The 23,052-nt window shown below is 50.9% G+C and overlaps 1 protein-coding gene and 1 long non-coding RNA gene across 3 annotated transcripts; one reads left to right on the top strand and one right to left on the bottom strand.

Annotated features, from left to right (window-relative positions):
• Positions 1–1,027: 1,027 nt before the first annotated feature.
• Positions 1,028–12,915, bottom strand: DTYMK (deoxythymidylate kinase). The gene is made up of 5 exons (XM_014862637.3): positions 12,721–12,915; positions 11,548–11,656; positions 7,906–7,996; positions 5,329–5,526; positions 1,028–1,504 (listed from the first exon to the last, which is right to left on the bottom strand). Exons 1-5 carry the CDS (start codon positions 12,848–12,850, stop codon positions 1,394–1,396), a joined length of 639 nt encoding a protein of 212 aa, XP_014718123.1. The 5' UTR covers positions 12,851–12,915; the 3' UTR covers positions 1,028–1,393.
• A 208-nt stretch (positions 12,916–13,123) lies between these two features.
• Positions 13,124–20,799, top strand: LOC139041021 (uncharacterized). 2 transcript variants are annotated; one of them, XR_011495465.1, is made up of 4 exons: positions 13,124–13,393; positions 16,154–16,302; positions 17,333–17,487; positions 20,547–20,799. It is a non-coding gene; the product is annotated as an uncharacterized lncRNA (long non-coding RNA). The 2 variants fall into 2 exon arrangements; XR_011495467.1 differs by having other exon boundaries at positions 13,179–13,533; positions 20,547–20,797.
• Positions 20,800–23,052: the final 2,253 nt, after the last annotated feature.

Here is a 23,052-nt window from a genome sequence, read left to right as displayed (position 1 = left end):
TGCTTTTGTCACTCAATCATGGGTCCTTGAGTTGTGACCTCAAGCGTGTGCTGTATGGTCTGGGTGGGTGGAACCAAACCCTTGAGTCAGACACGCCTGAGGGCCAACCTGTTGCCTTCAGCAGAGCTGCAGCAAGCCCCTTGAACTCTGTGAACAGACAACAGAACCGCAACCCCAGGACTGTCTCCTGTTGACTCACTCCAAGCATGGACAACCACCGGCCGTCCTCACCTGTTGTTTCCTTTGACCCCCCCTCCAGGTGCCTCCCAGGGACTAGGACCGAGGGCCTGGCTGCCTGGGCACATCCTGGCCCCACACCCACCTGCCGAGTGACTGTGGGTGAGGTGGGCAGCATTGCCTGTGGAACCCAGACAAGAACAGACCCTGCCCTGTGCAGGGGGCCGGGGACCCGGGCGCTGCTGCTCCACAGGACCCCCCAGGCCACACACAGGCTCTGCCCAAGCCCGGGGCAGACCGTCTTGTGACCATCTGCAACTTGGTGTTGACACAAACATCACATCCTTGTTCTGCCTGGAGTCCAGTCTCCCGGCTACAGGAGGAAGGCCTGAGACCCGCAGCGCCGCCCCTTACAGCCGGGGGCACTGTCGAGACGCCAGGCGGGGCAGCCCAGCACCCTCCCTGCCTTGCATGCCAGCTCTACCCAGCCCTCTGCCAGGATTCTACTAGGACGTGCCAATAGCCCACTCCATCTCAGAATAACATACCATGCAACAGGACGAAAAGTGACACTCCTGACATTCCAGATCCTAACAGAGAGCACGGCAAAGCTAAGATCACAAGTGTTCAGATGAGACGGACTGTCGCATCACTTGGACACGGCCCAGCGAGGCCAGCGCACAAGGCGCTCAGCGCCCTGGCATGGCAGAGACTGGTCAACTCGGGGCAGTGCCCAGACGAGGGCGGGGAGGAAGGTCCAGAGGCCCCACGCGGGGCCCTGCCACCCGAAGGACACTCCCTCAGCAGGGTGGCCCGCGGCTGCCATCTGAGGAAAGCGAGGCCACCCCAATACATTTTCAAATGAATTTTTATTAGTGCCTGTAAGAAATTCAGGAAGATTTCAGATGATCGCCATGGCAATGATCTTGATGAAACTGCTTGGATGTGGTTATCACGAAACTTCAACAGGGAATACCATCCTTTCCTGGTACCTTCAGGGTAAGACGGCAGAGGGAGCCTGCTCCGTCGTCCTGCTGGGCCGCGTGGAGTTCCCGGGGCCCCGCAGGCTCAGAGGCTGACCTGCGGCTCTGCCTGTCGCTGGCTCGGGCACAGCCCCCATATGGTGCAGTGTGAACACCATCGGTCCGCACACCGAGCCTCGCAGGCCCGCAGGGGAGGCCACAGCCCCCCAGTGTGTCCTGTGGGCGCCATACATCTACTTCCACAGCTCCCCCAGCGGCCTCTGCGCGGCGGCCTGGATGGTGTCCTCAGAGAGCTCGCGGATTTCCTTGTGGACATCTTCAATGCTTTGGGAAGCATCGACCATCTGTCCCCACGGGGGTGACAGGAGAAAAAGAGGAGGGTTAATGTTTGTCCTTGTTCCCCATGTACGTGGAGATCTCAAGTCGGGGGGGTGGGGTTCTGGAAAGGCACAGCACGGGCAGCTCTAGGGTCCTTCACCCCTCACGTCTCTGACCCTCGGCCTTGACTGGGGAGGGTGGGCTTTGCTTTGTGTCCTTGGGACAAAGCCACCCCAGACTCCTGCTGCAGCCCAGATGCAGGAGAAACACCCACTCTCGCTCCTAATGGACCCTCACCCTGCTCGTGACCCCATGGGGCACACGTCAGCGAGGCGCCCACACCTCAGCTCCTTCCACGAGCCGTGCGTGGAGCTCAGATCACACTGAGGAGGCAGAGGGCAGCGCCCGCCCCAGGCCACAGCCCTGTACTCCTGTGGCCACGCCTGGATGCTGCTCGGGGCTCGAGCTCCAGAGAAGCCAACCTTGGTCTGAATCCTCTCCTCCCAGGGAAGACGGGGTTTGTCCTGATGCAGCCGGCTGTCTCCCTCTCGCCAAGGGGAAGGACAGTCAGGCGGTAAGTGCTGCGCCCTCACATGCAAAGCACAAGGCCCTGCAGTCCCTGAGGGAGCCAGCCCACGAGGGGAGCCACTCTCCAGAGGGAGGAAGGTGGGACGGAGAGTGCGGGTGTGCCTGGGAGTGCCCTCTTCCATCGTTCCTCTAGGCCCAGGCCAAGCATCAGCCGGGGGGACCGGGAGCCTTCTAGACAGCCTTTGCAGCAGCAACTCTGGAAAAGCTCCTGGGGTGTGGACGCATTTGGAAAAGTGTAACCATTTCATGAGGTCTGAATATGCAGAATGAGAATGACTTCCTACAGACCCCGAGACCCCACATGAGTGCCACCTTCCTGAAGTCCCCTCTCCAGTCACTGTTCCAGCCGCAGAACTCTCGCTCAGAACCGTCCCGGACACGTACACGGGACGGCTCTCTGGGCTGGCTTACTGCACACGGTGTATAAACTCACACATGAATACCTCTAGTCCTCTGAGGGCCTGGGGCAGCGACACCCCAGCAGCAACGAGCACCCAGATACTGATTTCGACTATCTTTCTCTACAACAGGGAACCAGGGATACCTGGGGAAGCGGCCGATGCCAGAGTGGGGCAGAGAAAGCACAGGCTGAGCCCAGATGATCTTAATGTGCCAGGAGCAACAAGTGCCCAACTGCAGGGCCCACAGGGGCTCCGCGGGCCAGAGCGGGGCAGCCTGGCATCAAGGAACGGTGGTCCTAACGGACTGCTGGTGAGTCAAACAGAAAAACATGCGCCTGTATAGACAGAAGCGTGGAAATAAACCAAGTCTGATGAGCAATGAGACATTCTCATGTTTCAAAGAACCTCCTCACAAAATCCTTACTAGTGACCGAGGACGCAGAGTAACTTCACTGTGGAGAAGCCTGGCAGAGCTCACCTCAATCAGTGTCAAAGTGAACGTCCCCAGAAATGGGACACACTGCCACTGCACACCACCTACCAGGAGCAGGGAGAGCCAGCACTCCTGCGCCCTCCCTGTGTCTCAGTCGTCCTGGCTGCTGTGACACAGACCAGGGGCTCATCAACAGCAGGGATTTCCCCCTCACACTTCTGGAGGCTGGAAGTCCAAGATCAAGGCATCGGCAGATTCAGGGTCTGGTGAGGGACCCAGGTGGCCATCTGCTCGCTGTGTCCTCACGTGGTGGAAGGGGCGAGGGAGCTCTCCGGGGTCCTATTCACGAGGGCTCCACCCTCATGACCTAGTCACCTCTCAAAGGGCCCACACCGCCTAATCCCATCACAGTCGGGACTGGGTTTCAACAGGAATTTGGGGGACACAAACATTCAGTCCATAGCACCCTGCCAAAGATGCAGGACTCGAATCCAATCACGAGGAAACAGCAAAGTCAGTCTGAGACTCGTCTACAAAATAACTGTTGTGATCTTCAAAAATGTCAAGGTCATGAAAGTCACAGGCTGGAGACCAGAGAGGCGTGACTGTGGACTGGGTCCTTTGTTATAAAGGACACTAGTGGGACCAGTGGGGCAACCTGAGCAGGGCCTGGGGACCAGGCAGTAGGAATGGACCGTGTTACTGTCCCCATTTGGAGAGGTAGGTGGGAGTTACGTGAGGATACGGCAGTGAGGGAGTTAGGTACTAACGTATTCTCAAACAGTCCTGGGGAAGGTTTTTTGTACAGTACTTACAACTTTTCTGTAAGTTTGTTATTACTAAAAAAGTTTGAAAAAGAATGCTAAAAAAATTAATTTTCAGCTAAACAAAAGCTGGGAATGTATACCAGGAGAGCTGCCCTGTAAGAAAGGTAAAAGGAGGGAAGAGAAGCAGGGCCAGCAGGGAGGGCCCCGCGCTGGGAGGCAGGGGGACAGGACTTTCTGTCTGCTGCTGCCCCGCTTCACAGTCCGTTTTATACATGCTCGTCCTGTTCCTTACAGACGCCAAAATGTGTTAAAAATCAAGGATTTAAACCGTGCAGAACTAAGGAAGAGAGAGAAGCGGAGAAACAGGACAGAACTTCAGAAGTGAGGATGTGACCGTCAGCCAGCAGGGGAACGGCAGAGTTGCCGAGGCACCGTGACGCAGCCTCCAGGTGGGGAGTGCCTGTCCTCACCCCTCAGACAGTGTGGGCTCAGCATTGACCTGAGCACATGAACAAGAGGATGAAAAGGTCAAGGGTCTGCTTTAAAAACCCACGCGCAGCCCACACCATGGAGGAGCCGCCCAGAGGGAGCCCCGCGCCACAGGAGGCAGGCGGTCAGTGCGGAAAGTGGGGAGCCGCCCAGACAGGCCGGTCAAGGGAGGGGCATCCACCGGACGTGATAGCCAAAAGCACGAACCCAAACCAACGAGCTTCCCCTCAGAGCAGCCAGGCTGCTGCCTGTGGCTGGCAGTGGGCGTTGCTAACAGTCCAAAAAAGCAGCACCCTCCGCCGGGACCAGGTGCCTGCAGGCTCCACTGGAGGCTCTGGGGCCTCTGGCCACGCTGCACAAAGGCGGGCCCAGGCAACCAGGGTCGGCTCAAGAGAGGGCGATGGTGGGGATCAGGTGAGTGCAGGGAGGAGTGGAGAGGGGGCAGCGCTGGGGTCCACTGGGAGGACATTGGAGCGTCCTGCGAGAAGGCAGGAGTGAGGCTGACTCCTGGGGCTCGGGCCAGGGCACTGGGTGAGGGGCAGCAAGACCAGAGGGAGCAAGGCTGAGGGGACAAGCACAGGGAGATGGTGGAGCACGGCCATGGGGGACACGCGTGGGGCTAAGCATCCGGGGCAGAGGCCCGGGCCAGGCTGCAGAATCAGAACCATCTAAGCCCGGGAGTCGGTGTGGAGACAGGTGCGCCCCCACGAGTGGGGCGGGAACAGCCCTGGGACTGGAGCTGCAGGAGGAGGGCAGCGAATGACAGACTCCAATGACAAAATGACTCTTAAAATAAAAACAGAAGGCAGAGTGAGGAGCAACTCAGGGATCCATGATTTGGACAACAGCATGGCTGAAGCCCAGCAGGACAGCAACCCGCGGGCGGTCCCCACGAGCAGGGCTGCTGCCTTGGAGCTGCTGTCTGTCCAACTCTCCCCAGACTCCCCAACAAGGCACCAAATTCCCATGTTTTGCAAAACTCACCACGGATTAGAATTTGCTGGCCCCGAGAGCCCGAGGGAGCAGCCCCGCGGCTCTGTAGGCGGGAGAGCGAGGCAGAAACGGCAGCCACCTTGCTGACACTGCTGTCTTGTTCAGCAGAGGGGACCCTGGGCCACTCTCCTGTGGATCCTAGTCTGCAATTCCGGGGTGCCAGTGGATGACACTCTCACCTTCCAGTTCAAGGTCGTGTCTCCCATGAGCTGGTGGAAGCGCTGCGACACACTCTCCTGGAAAGTCCTGTTCTCGTACCGCTCGCGGCCGAACTCGCCCCGCATGGCGGCCTCTGCCAACTGTAACTGAAGGAACACGACCAGGTCCGGTTTCGGGAGGCCCACATCCGGCTGCTTGCACCAATCCAGGGAAAAATCCTGGCAACAAAGAGCTCCACGGTCAGAGAAAGCAAGCTTAACGGGGTCTAATTTTTGGTTTCAAGATTCATAAAAAAGGGAAAAAAACGAGCTATCATTTGTTGAGATAGCAAGAAGTGAGAATTCTTACACGGTAGTGACTCTCTTTTTAGTTTCTAGATCTCAAATGTTTTGCTTTCCCATGCCACCTTCTTTGACTCTGTGCATATGTTCAAAAACAGACGGAATGCGCCATGGCCCTGTGGGTCCGTCCCCCACAGCTGGGTCCTCAGGTGGTCATGCTGATGCAGCTCTGCACCCTCTGGCCAGGTAGAACGCACAGTTAATGTGGCAAAGACCCTTGAGGCCCACTGGGCACTGGAGGCCTGGGGCAGAGAGCAGATGGGGCCAGTGACGGGCACAGGGCTCTTAGCCATGTCCTTCACCCACAGCTGCCGGGTGTCAGCCCCTTCCAGAGGGAGGGAAACCGCCTTGAGCATGCCCCATGTGATCTCTCCTGCATGTTCCCTCTTGCTCATCCCATCGACTCTCTAAAGAGTCCCCATTTCTGGAGGAAAAGGTAGGCCCAGCAAGGCTGTGAGCCAAGGCCACACAGCTCGGAAGGCTTAGGGTTAGAACCCAGCTGGGAGCTCAGAGCCACATGCTGAGGACAACAGTGAGAGGGACGAGCCTGTCGGCTCCTCAGCAGCATGAGTCATTTGTCATTTGTCTTATCCTTTTACAGCCGGGATCTGAGAGACCAGTACTTCATGGGGAAGTGTCCTTTAGGATGGATTCCAGCTGGCCTGTGAAGGACGGGCAGAACTCAAAGGTTATCATTTGCCACCACTCAAGAATTAATCATCAAGGGCTGTTATCACAAAAAAGAGATGCCCAGACACCCTTTGCCTCCTGATAAGAGAGCCCAGTGCTCCTTGGAGTAGCCTCGCAAAAATAAAATTAAAAAAAATTCTAGGGGGCCAGCTGGTGTCATAGTAGTTAAGTTCATACACTCTGCTTCAGTGGCCTGGGGTTTGTTGGTTTGGATGCCAGGCATGGACCTATACACCGCTCATCAAGCCATGCTGTGGTGGCATCCCACATACAAAATAGAGGAAGATTGGCACAGATGTTAGCTCAGGGCCAATCTTCCTTAAGCAAAACAAAAAAACAAAGAAAAATTCTAATGCAAGGAAACAAAGAGATATGGGAACTTAAATGTGCTAGAAGAGATTTAAGAGTATGGACCTTAATTGGGTTCCAATTCAACCTAACTGTACAAACACAAGACGATTCAAACAGCTCGAGAGAGAACTTTGAACTCTGAGCACTGAATGACGACATTATGAAGGACAGCTAACTTTTTTGAGATGAGATTATGTTTTTAAAAAGTGATTTGGGGGGCTGGCCCCATGGCCGAGTGGTTAAGTTCACGCACTCCGCTGCAGGCGGCCCAGTGTTTCGTTGGTTCGAATCCTGGGCGCGGACATGGCGCTGCTCATCAAACCACGCTGAGGCAGCGTCCTACATGCCACAACTAGAAGGACCCACAACGAGGAACACACAACTATGTACCAGGTGGCCTTGGGGAGAAAAAGGAAAAAAATAAAATCTTATTAAAAAAAAAAAAAGTGATTTGGGGGGCCGGCCTGGTGGCGCAGCAGTTAAGTTCGCACGTTCTGTTTCTCGGCGGCCTGGGGTGCGCCAGTTCGGATCCCGGGTGTGGACATGGCACCGCTTGGCACGCCATGCTGTGGTAGGCGTCCCCCATATAAAGTTGAGGAAGATGGGCACGATGTTAGCTCAGGGCCAGGCTTCCTCAGCAAAAAGAGGAGGATTGGCAGCAGATGTTAGCTCAGGGCTAATATTCCTCGGGAGAAAAAAAAAAAAGTGATTTGGGCGATGTGCACTAAAGGCTCATGGAGGACCTGCTGGTGTGTCTGGCAGGTCCCAGAGACAGACGGTGCTGAGGCAGGTGACAGTGCTGATGGTTTACATTTTCTCTGCTGGTACACGCTCGAAAATTCCTAAATAAAAAGCAGAAAAATGGGGCAGTGCAGTCACTGCCATCATACTTATGAAACAACAGCTACCTGGGGCAGGGAGGTCAGGAAAATAAAAACAAAGTATCCTGGACACTCTTGCCGTCTGGCCTGAAAACAAGACCCTGGATGAAAAAGTGCTGCTGCGGCAGCATCTCTGAAAATGTATCATCCAAGTAAGACACACAGTTCCTCTGTGCAAATGATCTATATACAAACATTTGCTCTTCCTATCGATAAAGACCAGATTAACCCCGTGACCGCCAGGACCCAGAGGCAGTGATGGAACCTATGCATGCTGCTCTGTGCCAACAGAGTCCACCCCGGGCACCATCCCACTGGGCAAAGAGGCACTCACCGCCTTGGCGCTGGTGTAGGCGACACCAGAAAACGCGTATCTGTCCACGATGAGGGTGACACCCTGGCTCAACTTCTCCTTGATTAATGGCCTAAAAACAGAGAACGCTTCTGAGCCACGGCCTTGGCTTCACAGGCCCTGAACTGTCACACTTAAATTGTCCTGACGATACAATTCAGCAACTCTGAAACTGACACAATGAAGGGATTACGAGACAGCAATTTGTAACCTTATTTTTATTCCAAAAAGCTCTGGATCTTCTCTTTAGAAAATGCCACATGGGCACTCCCAGCAAAGCCCAACGTGAAAAAGACAAGTCCAGTGAACACAACTGATGAAGATGGATATCCACAGGAAGGCTTGCTCAGCTGTCTGGACAGGGCTGCGGGGGGGCTACCCTGCCGGGAAAGGAGAGGCTGGGCTAAGGACGCGGCCTGGAGGCAATGCAATGGTGCCAGTGCCCTTGACCCAGAAATGCAAGGACACGGATGGATGAGATGCTGAGGACAAGCTCAACTAGGTGATGGCACGTCCACCACCGCCCCCCAGCCCCAAGATCTTATGGAGATGTGCAAAGACAAAAGGCTTGACATTACCAAGAAGCATCACCTGCACTTTGAGGAACAAAAAGATGTTTGATCCCTGTGACCTTGAGAAGCTCATAGGATAGCACAGGGGAAAAGACACACTTCCCACAGTAAGATGCAACTTTCATCACAGCACTATTTGTAATGGCAAACTATTGAAAAAACAACCCAATCTCACAAACAGAAAATTGGAAGAGAAAGTATGGCACATGCAGAATAGGGAACGATGCAATTGTATAAACAATGAGAAAGATGTCTATAAGCAGATATAAGAGAGTCTCCTGATATGCTGTTAATAAAGCTGAGTACAAGCACACATGGTAGGTTACCTTTGGTGTAAGAAAGAAGATGCGTTAAGACCACACATACGTATCTGCTTATTTTGTAAAAAAAAAAAACAGGAAAATTCAGGAGGGGACACTAGGAGTTGCACAGAGGCGGATCGGCAGGGCGGTGACCTTTTTGTATGGTTTTGACTTTTAGAACTACTTAATGTTTTATGTATTCAAAAACTAAAATTAAATCAACAAAGATGGGAAAAAAACCCCTAAAATTCTATCAAGTCACATGAACCCAACTGTACCGCAGAGGAACAGAGAAGGGGAACCGCCCCAAGACTTGAACACAGCGCTTCCTACGCCTGTTCTGACAACAGAGCGGCAAACTAGCCTCAACCTTGATGCTGGCTTTCACACAAGTGCGGGGCAGCAATCCTAAAACCATTCTTCGTGGACGGCAGGAATGATGACGCCGGGAGCCTGCAAGAGCCCAGAGGTACTGGACCGGAACAGCAGGTGTGAGCATGGACCCACAAGTGTTAGTGTAAATACATAAATAGGTAACAGAGACAGATGCAGGAAAGAGAAATGTGCACGTAGGTGTGTCTGCAGCAGGGGCCTAGAGCAGGGACACCCCACTAGCAGCAAGCACAGCTAGCTCCCCACTGGTTTCTAAACCCCATTCTCCCCTAAAGGGAAACAAGAGCTGGTTCCCCAGCTGAAGCAGCAGAAAATATGAGACGCCTGAACATCTTGTCCAAAAAGTAAGTCCTCAAAAGATGAGGCCTGGGAACATGTCAAATGGACACAGGAGCCAGCCTCAAGAGATTTCCACAGGCCAAATTTGGAGCGATCTGAACATCAAAACAAATGACAGTAGTGGCCTATGACCCCATGAGTAAAAAAGAACTTGTGAGCCCACAGTGATGATGGATGGAGGCAGCAGGAAAGCTCTTCCCTACATAGAATGCCAACTAATAAACGTAGAAGGAATGGTGGAACTAGAAAACCACCATTTGAAATCATACTAACGGACTCAGGCAGGATTATGAATGAATGCTAAAGTAGGAGGTCAAAGCTTGAAAAGGAAGGGGATACTTATGTAGTTTGGTACATTTCCCCTTTTGACTATTTACAACAGGAAAGAGAGTCACTTGGTGGAAGAACCTCGCTGGCACTCCCTCACACGTGATCCGGGGGAAACCCCCAGTGATGGCCAGGCTCCCTTGCCTCCTGCTGGCACAATGCCCTAAGGAGGACCCAACGTCACTTACACGGCATTCCTGCCAAAGATGCACACCCAAATCCACTTGTGAGGAAGCATTAGACAAACCCAGCAGTTCATAAAATAAATGGCCTATAATTTCAAAAACAGAGTGGGCAAATGATACAGCCCATGTGGCAGGATGGTAATAATAGTGAAGCTTGGTGCACTGCATATGGGAATTCTTTTTTTTTTTAAAGATTTTATTTTTTTCCTTTTTCTCCCCAAAGCCCCCGGGTACATAGCTGTATATTCTTCACTGTGGGTCCTTCTAGTTGTGGCATGTGGGACGCTGCTTCAGCGTGGTTTGATGAGCAGTGCCATGTCTGCGCCCAGGAGTCAAACCAACGAAACACTGGGCCGCCTGCAGCGGAGCGCACGAACTTAACCACTCGGCCACGGGGCCAGCCCCTGCATACGGGAATTCTTGATGCTATTCTTGCAACTCTTTTGGTTGAAATTATTTCAAAATAAGTTTAGAGGGGCTGGCCCGGTAGTGCAGTGGTGAAGTTCGCACGTTCTGCTTCGGTGGCCTGGGGTTCACAGGTTTGGATCCCGGGAGGGACCTATGCACTGCTTGTTAAGCCATGCTGTGGCAGGGATCCTACGTATAATGTAGAAGATGGGCATGGATGTTAGCTGAGGGCCAGTCTTCCTCAGAAAAAAGAAGAGGATTGGCAGCAGATGTTAGCTCAGGGCTAATCTTCCTCAAAAAAAAAAAAAAAGGTTTGCATGAGGACTGGCCCAGTGGCGTAGTGGTTGGGTTCAAGTGTTTGGATCCCAGGTGCAGACCTACATACTGCTCAGCAAGCCAAGCTGTGGCAGCGCCCCACATATAAAATAGAGGAAGACTGACACAGATGTTAATTCAGGGACAATTTCCTCAAGGAAAAAAGAGAAAGACTGGCAACAGATGTTAGCTCAGGGCAAAACTTCCTCACCAAAAAAAAAAAGAACTCCAGTGACATATGTGTTATCTACATACTTGTGCAAATGGGAACAAAAGCACCTGGAAGCCTACACTGTCAGCACTCAATGAACAGTTAAATGTTGACTGAAGAGGCAATCTACCAAAATGACGTGAAAAAAGGGGAAGGGAGAGGGTAAACCCCAACATAAACTGTCAGCTTCAGCTAATAGTGTTCATCAACTGTAACAAATTCAACAGACTAACCCAATAAATACATAAAAACAAAAAAAAGAAATAACAGGGAAACAGTGGGAGAGGAAGAGAGAGGGCCGGGGTAGGGGGAACTCTGTACTTTAGGATCAGCTTTTCTGTATACTTAAAACTACCCAACAAAATAAAGTCTATCAATTAAAGAAAGGAGGGGACGGGAGGAAGAAAAAGCATTAATTAGTGCTTGTTGGGAACTACAGAAACACAGGCCCTCCATCCACAGGACTGGTGATTAAAAGGCCCTCCTGCAGGCACAGTCTCCAGCATCAGTGTCGGCACATTCACTGAACCTCACGAGGCCGGGGAGGGGTGGCAGAAGGGCAGTGTTTTTACACTTGCTCCCAGCGGTTTGCAGAGAAAAGCAGGTGCACAGAATGATTCTCCATCTCGTTTTTCTTTTCCAAATAAGAACTTAGAAGTTTGCCAATGTCAGTTGATCTTTCTAAAAAGAAAAAAAAGAGAAAAATAAGAGTTCAGGCTTCATCTCAATTAGAATACAGTTTGGGCTGAACTGCTGGTCTTAGACTCAAGCCTGACTTTGAATTTTATTTTACCATGTCCCTAAACAGGTTCAGACCCTCCCCTGAAGCCAAAGGAATTTCCCCGAGAAAGGGCAGCAGTGTGCAGACACACCAGGATGAAAAATGCTTTAGGAAAAAAGAACTCAGGTAGAAAGCATTGACTCAAAGGAAGTATTTACAAGATCTGTAGACTGGTTGGCTTCAAGATTAGAATGATAAATATTCAAGAAAGCACTTTCTCCCATTTCCCTACCCCTGTTTTGTAAAGCTTAAGCTGTCTCTTGATAATCGAAGTATTGAGGACATTTTTATAAGCACTTTCAAGATCAATGTTTTACTTTAAAAATTAAAAATATGCCATAAAACCACTCAGAAGGCAAACAGCTATCCCCAAAAGACAAAAACCAAAAGCCGAGACACGGATTACAACACAGCACCAGGAGACTGGAGGGTGACAGATACAGCCGTCATCTTGATTGTGAATGTGGCTGCATGGGTGGATAATAATGTGAAAACTCATCAACTTGTACATTTTGGACACGTGCATTTTATTGTACATCAACTGTCATCATGAGAGCTGCACACAATCAAAGCGCAGCTGCACCAAGACTGAGGGACGGGGCCCGGCGACGACCAGGAACGACAACGTGAGAGCACGGCGCACAGAGGCTCCAGGACGCAGCCTCTCCGCCAAGTCAGAGTCCACCGGGGCCTGAGCCGAGCCCGGCTGCCCTCGGGCTAGACTCTGCCTCCGGGAGGAGCCACGGCGGGGGCGCGGAGCCAGAAGCGGGCTCCCAGCCCGCCCGCGGTCCCTGGCCCTCCGGCCCTCCGGCCCTCTGGATCCCCTGACCCCCTGCATGCCCCAGTCCCCCAATCCCCTGGTTCCCCCCGGTACTCCGGGCCCCGTCCCCCTCGTCTCCCCGGCCCGGCCTTTCCTCCCGGCGGCTGCCCAGGCCCGCCAGGCCGGCTCGCGCGCCCCACACACCCGGGAAGCTGAGCAGCTCGGCGCGGTGGCCGGCGTCGCACAGAGCGGCCACCAGCCTGCGGCTCTGCGTGCTCTTCCCGGCGCGGTCCACGCCCTCCAGCACGATGAGCGCTCCACGCCGGCCCGCCATCGCCACATCTGCAGCTTGCCCGCGCTGCTGGGCCACTCGGAGCTCCCATTGGCCGGCGCTGGCTGAAATGGGCGGGCGCCCGCGGCGTGCGCAGGGATTGGCTGAGTGGGCTGGCGCCCGCGGCGCGCGCCGGGATTGGCTGAAGTGAGCCGGCTCCCGCGGCGCGCGCTGGGATTGACCCGTGTTTTCCGGCGTTGGTCGGATTGGCTGGGACGGGGCCGGGGGGCGGGACGAGACACCTTGGTCGCACAAGCCTCTTCCAGGCCGGAAGTCGGGCGCGCCGCGTCCCGCGCGAGCCGCCGTCCTTGGGAGCGCGCGCGACGGCGGAAGTGCGGCGCGGGCAGCAGGTGGACGCGGGGCCAGTCCGACTGTGTCCCCGGGCGGGGTGGGGACGGGCTCCCCGCGCTCGGTTCTCGAGATTACCTGGAGAGCGCTGGCATTGTCGCCGTCGTCGCTAGCGGCCTGAGAGTCCCAGTCCGACAAGGACGTGTGCGGACTCACGGGGAGGGCGGGGAGTGGTGGATCTGTGCGTCTGACTCTGAGGTACGGGCCCCGCGGGGTCAGCAGCCCTTTAGCCGAGGGCGGTGCTCGTCGGGTCGGAGATGGCCGTGGCGTCCAGGGAGCGCCCAGCGATGTCGCTGTTGTCCTAGTCCTAGGGACGTCGAGGGCGCGGGCGCTTTCAGGTGGGCCTGTCACCCACTAATTGCCTCTAGGAACTCAAGGTGGGGTTCAGAAGCCTTTGACTGTTTAAGAGCTGCAGTCACCAGCCACCCTGAAGCAGACCTAGCCCCACCACAAGAGCCTAGCCTATGACCTCTGTCTCATTTTTAATACAAAGATCTCCTCTTTGGGAGGAGTTTAGGCCTTATTACCATCCCTGTAGTGTATGTGGAGGCATGTTTTCCAACTGAGCCTGCGCAAGGGAATACCCATCCCCTCCCTTTTGAATATTCATTCCCCCTGCGAAATGAAGGGTCCCTGCTTCCCTTTGTTCCGGGATGCCAGGACTCTGGAAATGATTCCCGGTGGCCTCCTATTTGCTGCAAATATATCCTACTTTGTGTGATGACAACTTCTGGTCTGGAGTCTGATTTAGCTCTCCAGGAAGGAACCTGTTTCGGTTTTGGTAACAGGACTGCGCCCTTGGGGAGTCTCGGCCTCTCCTCCCGTTACAATCGGTGCCTTCATCACCTGGTCTCCTCCCAGGGGCCCATCCCAGGATATTGTCACACTGGGGATCAGGACTCTGACGCTGAATTTGGGGTGGACACGGACATTCAGACCGTGCCCAGCTGGGAACTACTTTTCCAAGAGTTGGCCCCGTGTGGTGCGGCGTCAGAGTTTGCCAATGAGAGGCACTCGCGGGAAATTTGGAGGAGGTTGATTTTGGGGGAGGAAGTCACAGCCAGAAATGCAGCAGAGGTGAAATTCAAGGCCGTTTGGGAGGGAGCTCTCTGGAGCCGCCTGCTTCCTGCTGCAGACCAAGATGTTGGGGAGGGTTTCCTGGAGTGGGAGCGGCAGTGGCTTCCTGAGAGCTGTTGAGACCACCAGCTTTGCTCTTGGGCTGAGGTCATTGGCAACAGTTTCCCTGATTCCTCCCCGAGTTCTTTCCACAGTTGCACAAGCCCAGATTACCTTATGACCCGAGATACCTAGAGCAGCTTTATCTTTTCTGGTTGACCCTTGCCTGATTGGGTTTGGGTTCTGGAAGGGTGATAGGCTATGTTCTTGTTCCCACTTTGCTTCCTTCCTTGATGTTGAGCTTGGCCACATGCCTTCCATAAGGCTGCTGTAAAGTCATCAGAGCTGACATGGCTGTGCTCAGGTTCACCCATCCCCTTCCTGCCCCTCTGTGAGAACAGCATGTGCACATTAGAGCTGCTGTTTTCATCCTGGATCCTAGAGTAAAGACATCCTGCCACAGCCAAGCTACAGCCACTGTAGCTGATAGCACCAGCGAGAAATAACCCATTGTGATTCCGAGTCACTGAGACTGGGGGATCCTTCGTTACTGCAGCACAATGCAGTGAAAGCTTGAGGTTACAAAGACTGGTGCTTAATACCGTCTCATGGAGGCAAAACATCCCTTCGTCTGACCTATGTCTCATGTTCTAAAATGTCCATCTCCTTGCCTTCCGAAGGATGAAGGGATTAGAGTACAGAAGAGAACCCTCCAGGGTTGGGCAAGGCCCAGGACAGCCTCGGACCACATCTGGAGGATGGGCTCACCAGGCAGACAGGGAGGAATGCATGTGCGGTACATTGGCTTGTGGATGCTCAGCCTTCCTGGTCACCCACGGAATTGGAGGGAACATGGCTGCTGGGGCCTGGTATGCTGGGTGGGGGTGGGGTGCCCTTTGGATTGCAGGAATTGCTAAACTGGCACAAGTATAGTGAAGTTTGTTCTTAAGATACAACAGGCAGGGGCCGGCCCCATGGCGCAGCGGTTAAGTGCGCACGTTTCGCTTCGGTGGCCCAGGGTTCACTGGTTCAGATCCCCGGTGTGGACATGGCACTGCTTGGCAAGCCATGCTGTTGTAGGCGTCCCACATATAAAGTAGAGGAAGATGGGCATGGATGTTAGCTCAGGGCCAGTCTTCCTCAGTAAAAAGAGGAGGATTGGCAGCAGATGTTAGCTCAGGGCTAATCTTCCTCAAAAAAAAGAAAGGATACAACAGGCAATTTTGCTTCCACCTTTTCCAGCATGTCATGCCTCTTTTTATCAGGATGACTTTAAGTACCAGAATACCAGCCTAACTGTGGCTTAAACCATCAGGATATTTAATTATCTCACATAAGGCCAAGCCAGAGTTAGGCAGCCAAGGACTGCTTCTGCTGCTCACTGACGTCCAGTGTTGGGGCAACATCTCAGCAATCCTCTTAGCTTCTCCTTCATGGTCATGGGTGACTGCAGCATCTCTGTGTGTCCAGTCTGACTTCGTGGCCCCACATGGGCAGAGGAGAGCCCTCACATCTGGATGTCCAGTCTCTTGTGTGCTCTGCTACAATGACAAGTCTCTGGCCTGACCTTCAGCACAGCCTGCCCTGGAGCAGTGGGAGTAGGATCTCTCCACACCACCGTGGAGGCCTTCTGATGAGCGGGCACCATGGAGGAAATGATAGGATGCTGGGTTGAGTGTGCTTGGAGACAGGTGAAGTAAAACAGGTCATTAAGCTGAGAATTGTTGAAATTGGCTGATGGGCACATGGGGTTTATTATGGTCTCTCTAATTTTGTGTGTTTGAGATTTTCCATTAAAGTAAAAAGACTCTAAAAACCTTTTCCTGTTTCCTTGTTTCTTAGTGTGTTACACCTTCCATCTCCAGGATTTGGGTCAGACATTGCTACTATCCAGCAAAGTCTTTCTGTTTCAGCTAGGCTGCCATAACAAAATGCCACAGATGGAGTGGCTTCTTTTCTCACAGTCTGGAGGCTGGATGTCCAAGATCAAGGTGAGAGGAGGGTTGTTGTTTGGTGAGACTCTCCCTTTGGGTTGCAGACGGCTGCCTTCTCATCGAATAGATGATCATATAGTTGGAATCGTCCAGTTCTCATTGTGTCCTCACACGGCCTTTCCTCAGCAAAGCTGTGGGGAGAGAGAGAGCTCTTGTGTCTCTTCCTCTTACCTACTTGTCCAAATACAGTCACATTGGGGATTAGGGGTTCAACCTATGAATTTCAGGGGGATATTCAGTCCATAGCACTCACCTGCTTCCGGAAGAATAGAGTCTGCTGGGCGCATCATTGCCCTGCTGGACTCCTTTTCCCAGCTCTCCTTGCAGTTAGATGTGGCCAGGTGACCAAGTTACTGCCAATGAAATGTGAGCAGAAGTGGTGTGTGCTCCTTCAGATGCCTGATTGAACACTCTCCCTCTGCTTCCCCCCACCCCTTGCAACCCAGCCTTGACTATGAGGACAATGGCAAGGCCCTCTGGGGGCAGACACTGTGCTAGAAGGAATGTGGGTCCCTGAGTGACCCTGTGGAGCATGGCTGCTCACCCCATGGGCTGTTCACATTGGGACTGTTACATAAGAAATACAATTCTCTCTGTTCTAAGCCACTGGATTTTGGTTGGGTTTCTTTGTTAGGGTAGCTTAGCCTTCCCCTAAAGCACTGGTTCTCGATTGGGGGACTTTTGGATTGTCACAACTTGGGGTGGGGCTACTAACAGCATCTAGTGGGGAGAGGCCAGGGATGCTGTTAAACATCCTAAAAGGCACAGGACAGCCCCCCATGAAAAGAGTTATTGGGCCCAAGGTGTCAAAAGCTCTGAGGTTGAGAAACCCTGTTCTAAAGTATTCAGTAGTAAAAAGAGATAGTGAGGGAGTCACCTCTCATTTTGGTAGTTTCTAAAACAGGGTCTCTGTAAGAGAATCTGTCAGTTTTTGTATGTGAATGAAAGAAGACACATTACTCTCTGGGAGAAGTTGTTTCCAATATCTGATATGTGAAGAGCCACTCTTTTAATAAAGCCTTTTTAGTCTTTTTTAGATGAAAGGCATGAAGACCGATTTCCCCATAGATAACGGGTAAAGGACATAAAGAAAATGATAGAAGAACTACAAATCGACAACAAATATGGAAAACATCTTTAGCCTCAGTTAAAATCAAAGAAATACAAATTAAAACACTGAAGGTGGGTTGTTTTTTTTTTTTTTTTGGTTATTTCTTTTTTTGTATCAAGTTAGCAAAAATAAAAAGGCTGACGTGGGCAGGCCCGGTGGCTCAGCAGTTAAGTGCGCACATTCTGCTTTGGCGGCCCGGGGTTCACGGGTTCGGATCCCAGGTGCAGAGATGGCACCGCTTGGCAAGCCATGCTGTAGTAGATGTAGGGAGGAGGACATTTCCTCTACCGAATGTGGGTTCGCCTGGCCGGAGAACGAATTAAATTCACGAGACAGAATAGCAAGAGAAAATTAAACAAAGCTCTATGAGGACCATGGCCTGGGGCCTTTCTTCCCGAAGGAAGAAAGGGCCGAAGAAGTGGGGTGCACACAGTGGTGATATACCCCCAAACAGGGTGTTCACATGTGATTGAAATGTCCCTCCCACAATAGTCACAAGATTGCCCTGTGGTATAGCGCTTGATGGACACAGCAGGTAGTGGGTCTGCTATCTCAGAGGGCGTAGCAGGAGGCAAGTCTATTGTCTCAAGCTGGGTGGTCACAGGTGAGCACAGCAATTGGTTCCTAGCCTAAGGAAAGATGCTTAATCCTTAAAGAAATGCCAAAGTTGGGAGGGGGAGGGAAGTTGCACCTTTATCTCAAGGGCCTTTGTTCTTGCCATAGGGAATATACAATGCCTGCTCAACAGCCACACTCAGGCCCTTTTGGAAAAAATAGCAAAGTCAGACCGAATTAGGCTTACACCAAATGGCTTCCTCATGTACTCCAATATATCCTTATTGCTTGCCATTTCTATTTGTCAATGTATAGATGGGAGAGGCTCAGGCAAGCCGAGCAACTCGCCAAAATGGCCGAAACCACCACCCCAAATATCATATCCAGCCAAAAGACAAAGGAAGACGCTGAGGGTGGGGGGAGCCAGTTACAGGAGGTTACCAGACAAGCACAATAAAGAAATGCACATTTAAGTCCTTGCCTTCCCCATTGATCAGGAGTTTCTAGAGATAAGGTCATCTCCCCTTCTTCCTGGTCCAGAGAGAGATATCTTTACAGATGGAGAGTTCCTTTGCCCTGTAAATGTCGCTTACAAAGGGTAAGTAAATTCTACTTTTTAGTTGCTTTCCTGTCTGCAAATGAACCAGCTTCAAATAATCATGCCAAAGAGGCATATTTTGGCGTGGCCAAGACCAGTCCCCCACATTGGCGTCCCACATATAAAGTAGAGGAAGATGGGCACGGATGTTAGCTCAGGGCCAGTCTTCCTCAGGAAAAAGAGGAGGATTGGCAGCAGTTAGCTCAGGGCTAATCTTCCTCAAAAAATAAATAAATAAATAAAAAAGGCTGACGAAATCTAGGGTTGACAAAAGTGTGGAAATATACTCAGTGGCATGTCAGTTGTTGTAACCTTCCCCTTGAGCAATTCATTTAGAAATATCAGCACTTAGGGGGCCGGCCTGGTGGCGCAGCGGTCAAGTTCACACATTCTGCTTTGCTGGCCCCAGGTTTGCCTGTTCAGATCCCAGGTGTTGACATGGCAGCACTTGGCAAAAGCCATGCTGTGGTAGGCGTCCCACATATAAAGTAGAGGAAGATGGGCATGGATGTTAGCTCAGGGCCAGTCTTCCTCTGCAAAAAGAGGAGGATTGGCAGCAGATGTTAGCTCAGGGCTAATCTTCCAAAAAAAAAAAAAAAAAAGAATAAATAGAAGTATCAGCACTTAGAACATGCAATACCCTTTGAGCCAGCAATTCCATCTTTAAGAGTTTAACCTTGGGGCTGGCCCCGTGGCCGAGTGGTTAAGTTCGCGCACTTTGCTGCAGGCGGCCCAGTGTTTCGTTGGTTCGGATCCTGGGCGCGGACATGGCACTGCTCATCAAACCATGCTGAGGCAGCGTCCCATATGCCACAACTAGAAGGACCCACAACGAAGAATATACAACTATGTACTGGGGGGCTTTGGGGAGAAAAAGGAAAACAAAAATCTTAAAAAAAAAAGAGTTTATCCTAAACAACTAACCAGACATTATGGTCAATTAAAGATGGCCACAGCCATTGCTACTCCTCCCGTTGACAGGTGGGGTCTAATTGCCTCCCTTTGAATCTGTGTTGCCCCGAACGACTTGCCTCACCAAGAGAATGTAGTGAGGTGATGTCTTGGAACAACTAAGGTGAGCTCACAAGAGTCTTGCAGCTTCTGATGAGGATTTTTAGGCTGCTTAATTTTAAAATGGTTTATGATGACGATTTTTAGGCTGGTTACTTTTAAAACTGCAGATGAGAAGCAGGCTCCGAGGACTGGAATTTTGCTTGCCCTTTTGAGACATTTGCACTTGTGAAGGAAGGGGGGATAACCTTGTAGGGACCTGAAATTGGCCACCCCAGGATATGTCTCTTTGGCATCAGGATTGTTTTGGGCTGATTGCTTTCGATAAACTGGGACAGGGAAGGAGGCTCTGGGGAATGGAACTTGCCCTTGTTGGGACACATTTACATTTGTAAGGTAAAACTCTATCTGTAAAAGGTGCCTCCCTCTCTGTACCAGGAAGAAGAAGAGAGATGACCTTATCCCTAGAAACTCTTAATGGGGAAGGCAAGAACTTAAGTTGGTTGCTGTCTGGCAGTCTCATGTAACTGATTTAGGGTGGTGGCTTCTGACCTTTACTTAATCCGATTTGATTCTTGTCTAAAAGTCATGGGATCACCCAATGACCAGACCCCACCTGCACTGATAACCATTTTAACTTTTTTTCATGTTCTTTCCTTTGTCTTCATAAAGAGATGACTCACATACCTATGCCTTAAATTTAGCCCTAACCCTCAACTCGGGGCAGCAGCAGGAGCTCTGACTGCCCGTGGGTCCTGTCCCCACGCACCAGCTCTGCCTGCCCATGGGCTCTGTCCCCATGCCAGTGGGGGCAGCAGAAGCGGCAGCAGCAGAAGCTCTGACTGCCCATGGGTCCTGTCCCCATGCTATGCTACACTATTCTCTAAATAAAAGAGCACTACTGCCAGATCTTAAGAGTCTAAGAAATCTTTCTTTCGACTCCTCGGCTCACCGACCCTGCATCAGCTTCCACTGAGGCCTCCTGGAATGCTCTGGAAGCCCTGAGTGATCACATAAGAAGGACTACGACCTGGGAGCCCTGTGCCGGAGAGGCCACATGTAGGTGCTCTGGTCCATGGTGCCAGTTGAACAGAGCCTTCAGCCACCCCAGTGGTCTCTATTGTGTCACAAAGAACAGAAGAATCAGCCAGCTGAGCCCTGCTGGAAGGCCTGACTCATAAAAATTGTGAGCTATAATAAAATGGTTCTTTTAAACCACTAAGGTTTCAGTTAGTTTATTATGCAGCAATAAATAACTGGAACAGACAGATACAAACAGCTAAATGGACAAAAGTTCACCAGAACATTATTTACGGTAATGGAGAATTGGAAACAATCAAAAGATTGTGCATTGATAAGGAGTTTGTTAAAGTATGGTACATCAACACAAGGAAATATACCTAGTAAACAGAATGAGGTAGAATTGAGTAAAACATGGCCAGATGTTCATGAAGAGTATTAACTTAAAAATTTAAATAGTAAAAAAGTGGATAGTTTGACTCACCAATAAGAAAACAGCCCAATTAAAAAATGGGCAAAAGATCTGGACAGACACCTCAGTAAAGATATACAGATGGCAAATATGCACGTGAAAAGGTGCTCAACACCATACGTCACCAGAGGAACAGAAATAAAAAGAGATACCTCTACACACCTCTTAGGATGGCCAAAATCCAGAACACAGACGACAAATCCTGGCGAGGATGTAGAGCAACAAGAACTCTCATTCCTTGCTGGTGGGAATGCAGCCACTTTGGAAGGCATTTTGGTGGTTTCTTACAAAAGTAAATGTAATCTTACACTACAATCCAGCAAGGGAACTTCTTGGTATTTACCCAAAGGAATTGAAAACTGTGTCCATACAAAAACTTATCCGCAAATGATTATAGTTGCTTTATTCATATTTGTCCAAACTTGGAAGCAACCAAGATGTCCTTCAATAGGTGAGTGGATAAACTGTGGTACATCCAGACAATGGACTATTATTCACTGTTAAGAAGGAACGAACTATGAAGCCACAAAAATGCATGGAGGAAACTTAAAATGCATATTACTAAGTGAAAGAAGCCAATTGGAAAAGGCTACATACCGTATGATTCCAACTATTTAACATTCTGGAAAAGGCAAAACCGTAGACAGTAAAAACATCAGTGCTTACCAGGGCGTGTGTGGGGTGGGGAGAGGGTTTAATACATGGAGCTCGGGATTTTTAGAGCAGAGAGGCTATTCTCTGTGACACTACAATAGAGGATGCATGAGTTTATACATTTGTCAAAACCTATAGAATCCTGCAGCTGGCCCTGTGGCTGAGTGGCTGAGTTCGCGCGCTCTGCTTCAGCGGCCCAGGGTTTTGCTGGTTCGAATTCTGGACACGGACACGGCACCACTGGTCAGGCCATGCTGAGGCAGCATCCCACATGCCACAACTAGAAGGACCCACAAATAAAAATACACAACTATGTACTGGGGGGTTTTGGGGAGAAAAAGGAAAAATAAAATCTTTAAAAACCCCACAAAACCTATAGAATCGTATAACAGAGTGAACCCTAAGGTAAACTATGGGCATTAGTTAATAACAATGTATCAGTGTTGTTTCATCAATTGTAATAAATGTACTGTTACCACCCAAAGGGTGGGGGTTGTCTGCCCGCCACAAGACATGCCAATAGTCAAGAGGCAAGGCTGTAGGAGAGAAAGGACTTTTTTATTACAGCTTGCTAGTGAGGGGGAAAATGATCCACTAACGTCTGAAAGAACCATCTTATAGAACAAAGACTACAGGCCAGTTATATAGCAGGCTGGGCTCCGCGTAGGGGCATCCATCTGATTTCCGGGTGGGAGTAGACATCTGGTCTTAGTTCCCAATAGTCTTTTGTTTTACTGGACATGCCTCAGAGACCAGAGCTACACCCTATACTCTGATCTTTTAGTTGTCTGATGATGGCTTTCAGCATAGACTCTCTGCCTGGGGTCATCCCATTCCTAAGGAACTCGCAAGAACAAAGTTATCAATTTATAGCTGCTGGGAGGGGCCATATAATCTATAAAGTATGTCTGGGTTAGTTAATCAGAGGTCATTCAAGGTTACAATGCCGTTTCTCTTCTACAATATGGCTTCCCTTATGTCAACCTTGTGTTGAGCCAGTATCAGTACTACACAAATGCAAAAGATTTATAATAGGGGAAACTGTGTGTGTGTGTGTGGAAAGAGTACATAGGAACTCTTATTTTCTTCTCAATTTTTCTGCAAACCTAAAACTGCTCTAAAAAATAAAGTGTTAATTAAAAAAATAATTTAGCCACTTAAAACAATAAATAAGATGGGTAGTGTGCAATTACGTACGCGTGTCTGCATGTGTTTTCTCATCTAGTATTACATGGGGCCAGAAATGATGCACCCAAACTGCTAAGATAGGGATTCAAACGTGACAATCACAGTCCTGTCCCCGAGGATGGGGGGAAACTCTTAAGT

Source organism: Equus asinus, chromosome 19 (assembly GCF_041296235.1).
Source record: "Equus asinus isolate D_3611 breed Donkey chromosome 19, EquAss-T2T_v2, whole genome shotgun sequence".
Classification (NCBI taxonomy): domain Eukaryota; kingdom Metazoa; phylum Chordata; class Mammalia; order Perissodactyla; family Equidae; genus Equus; species Equus asinus.
Note: the sequence above shows the minus strand (reverse complement) of the source record. Positions and strands in the feature narration are given on the sequence as shown.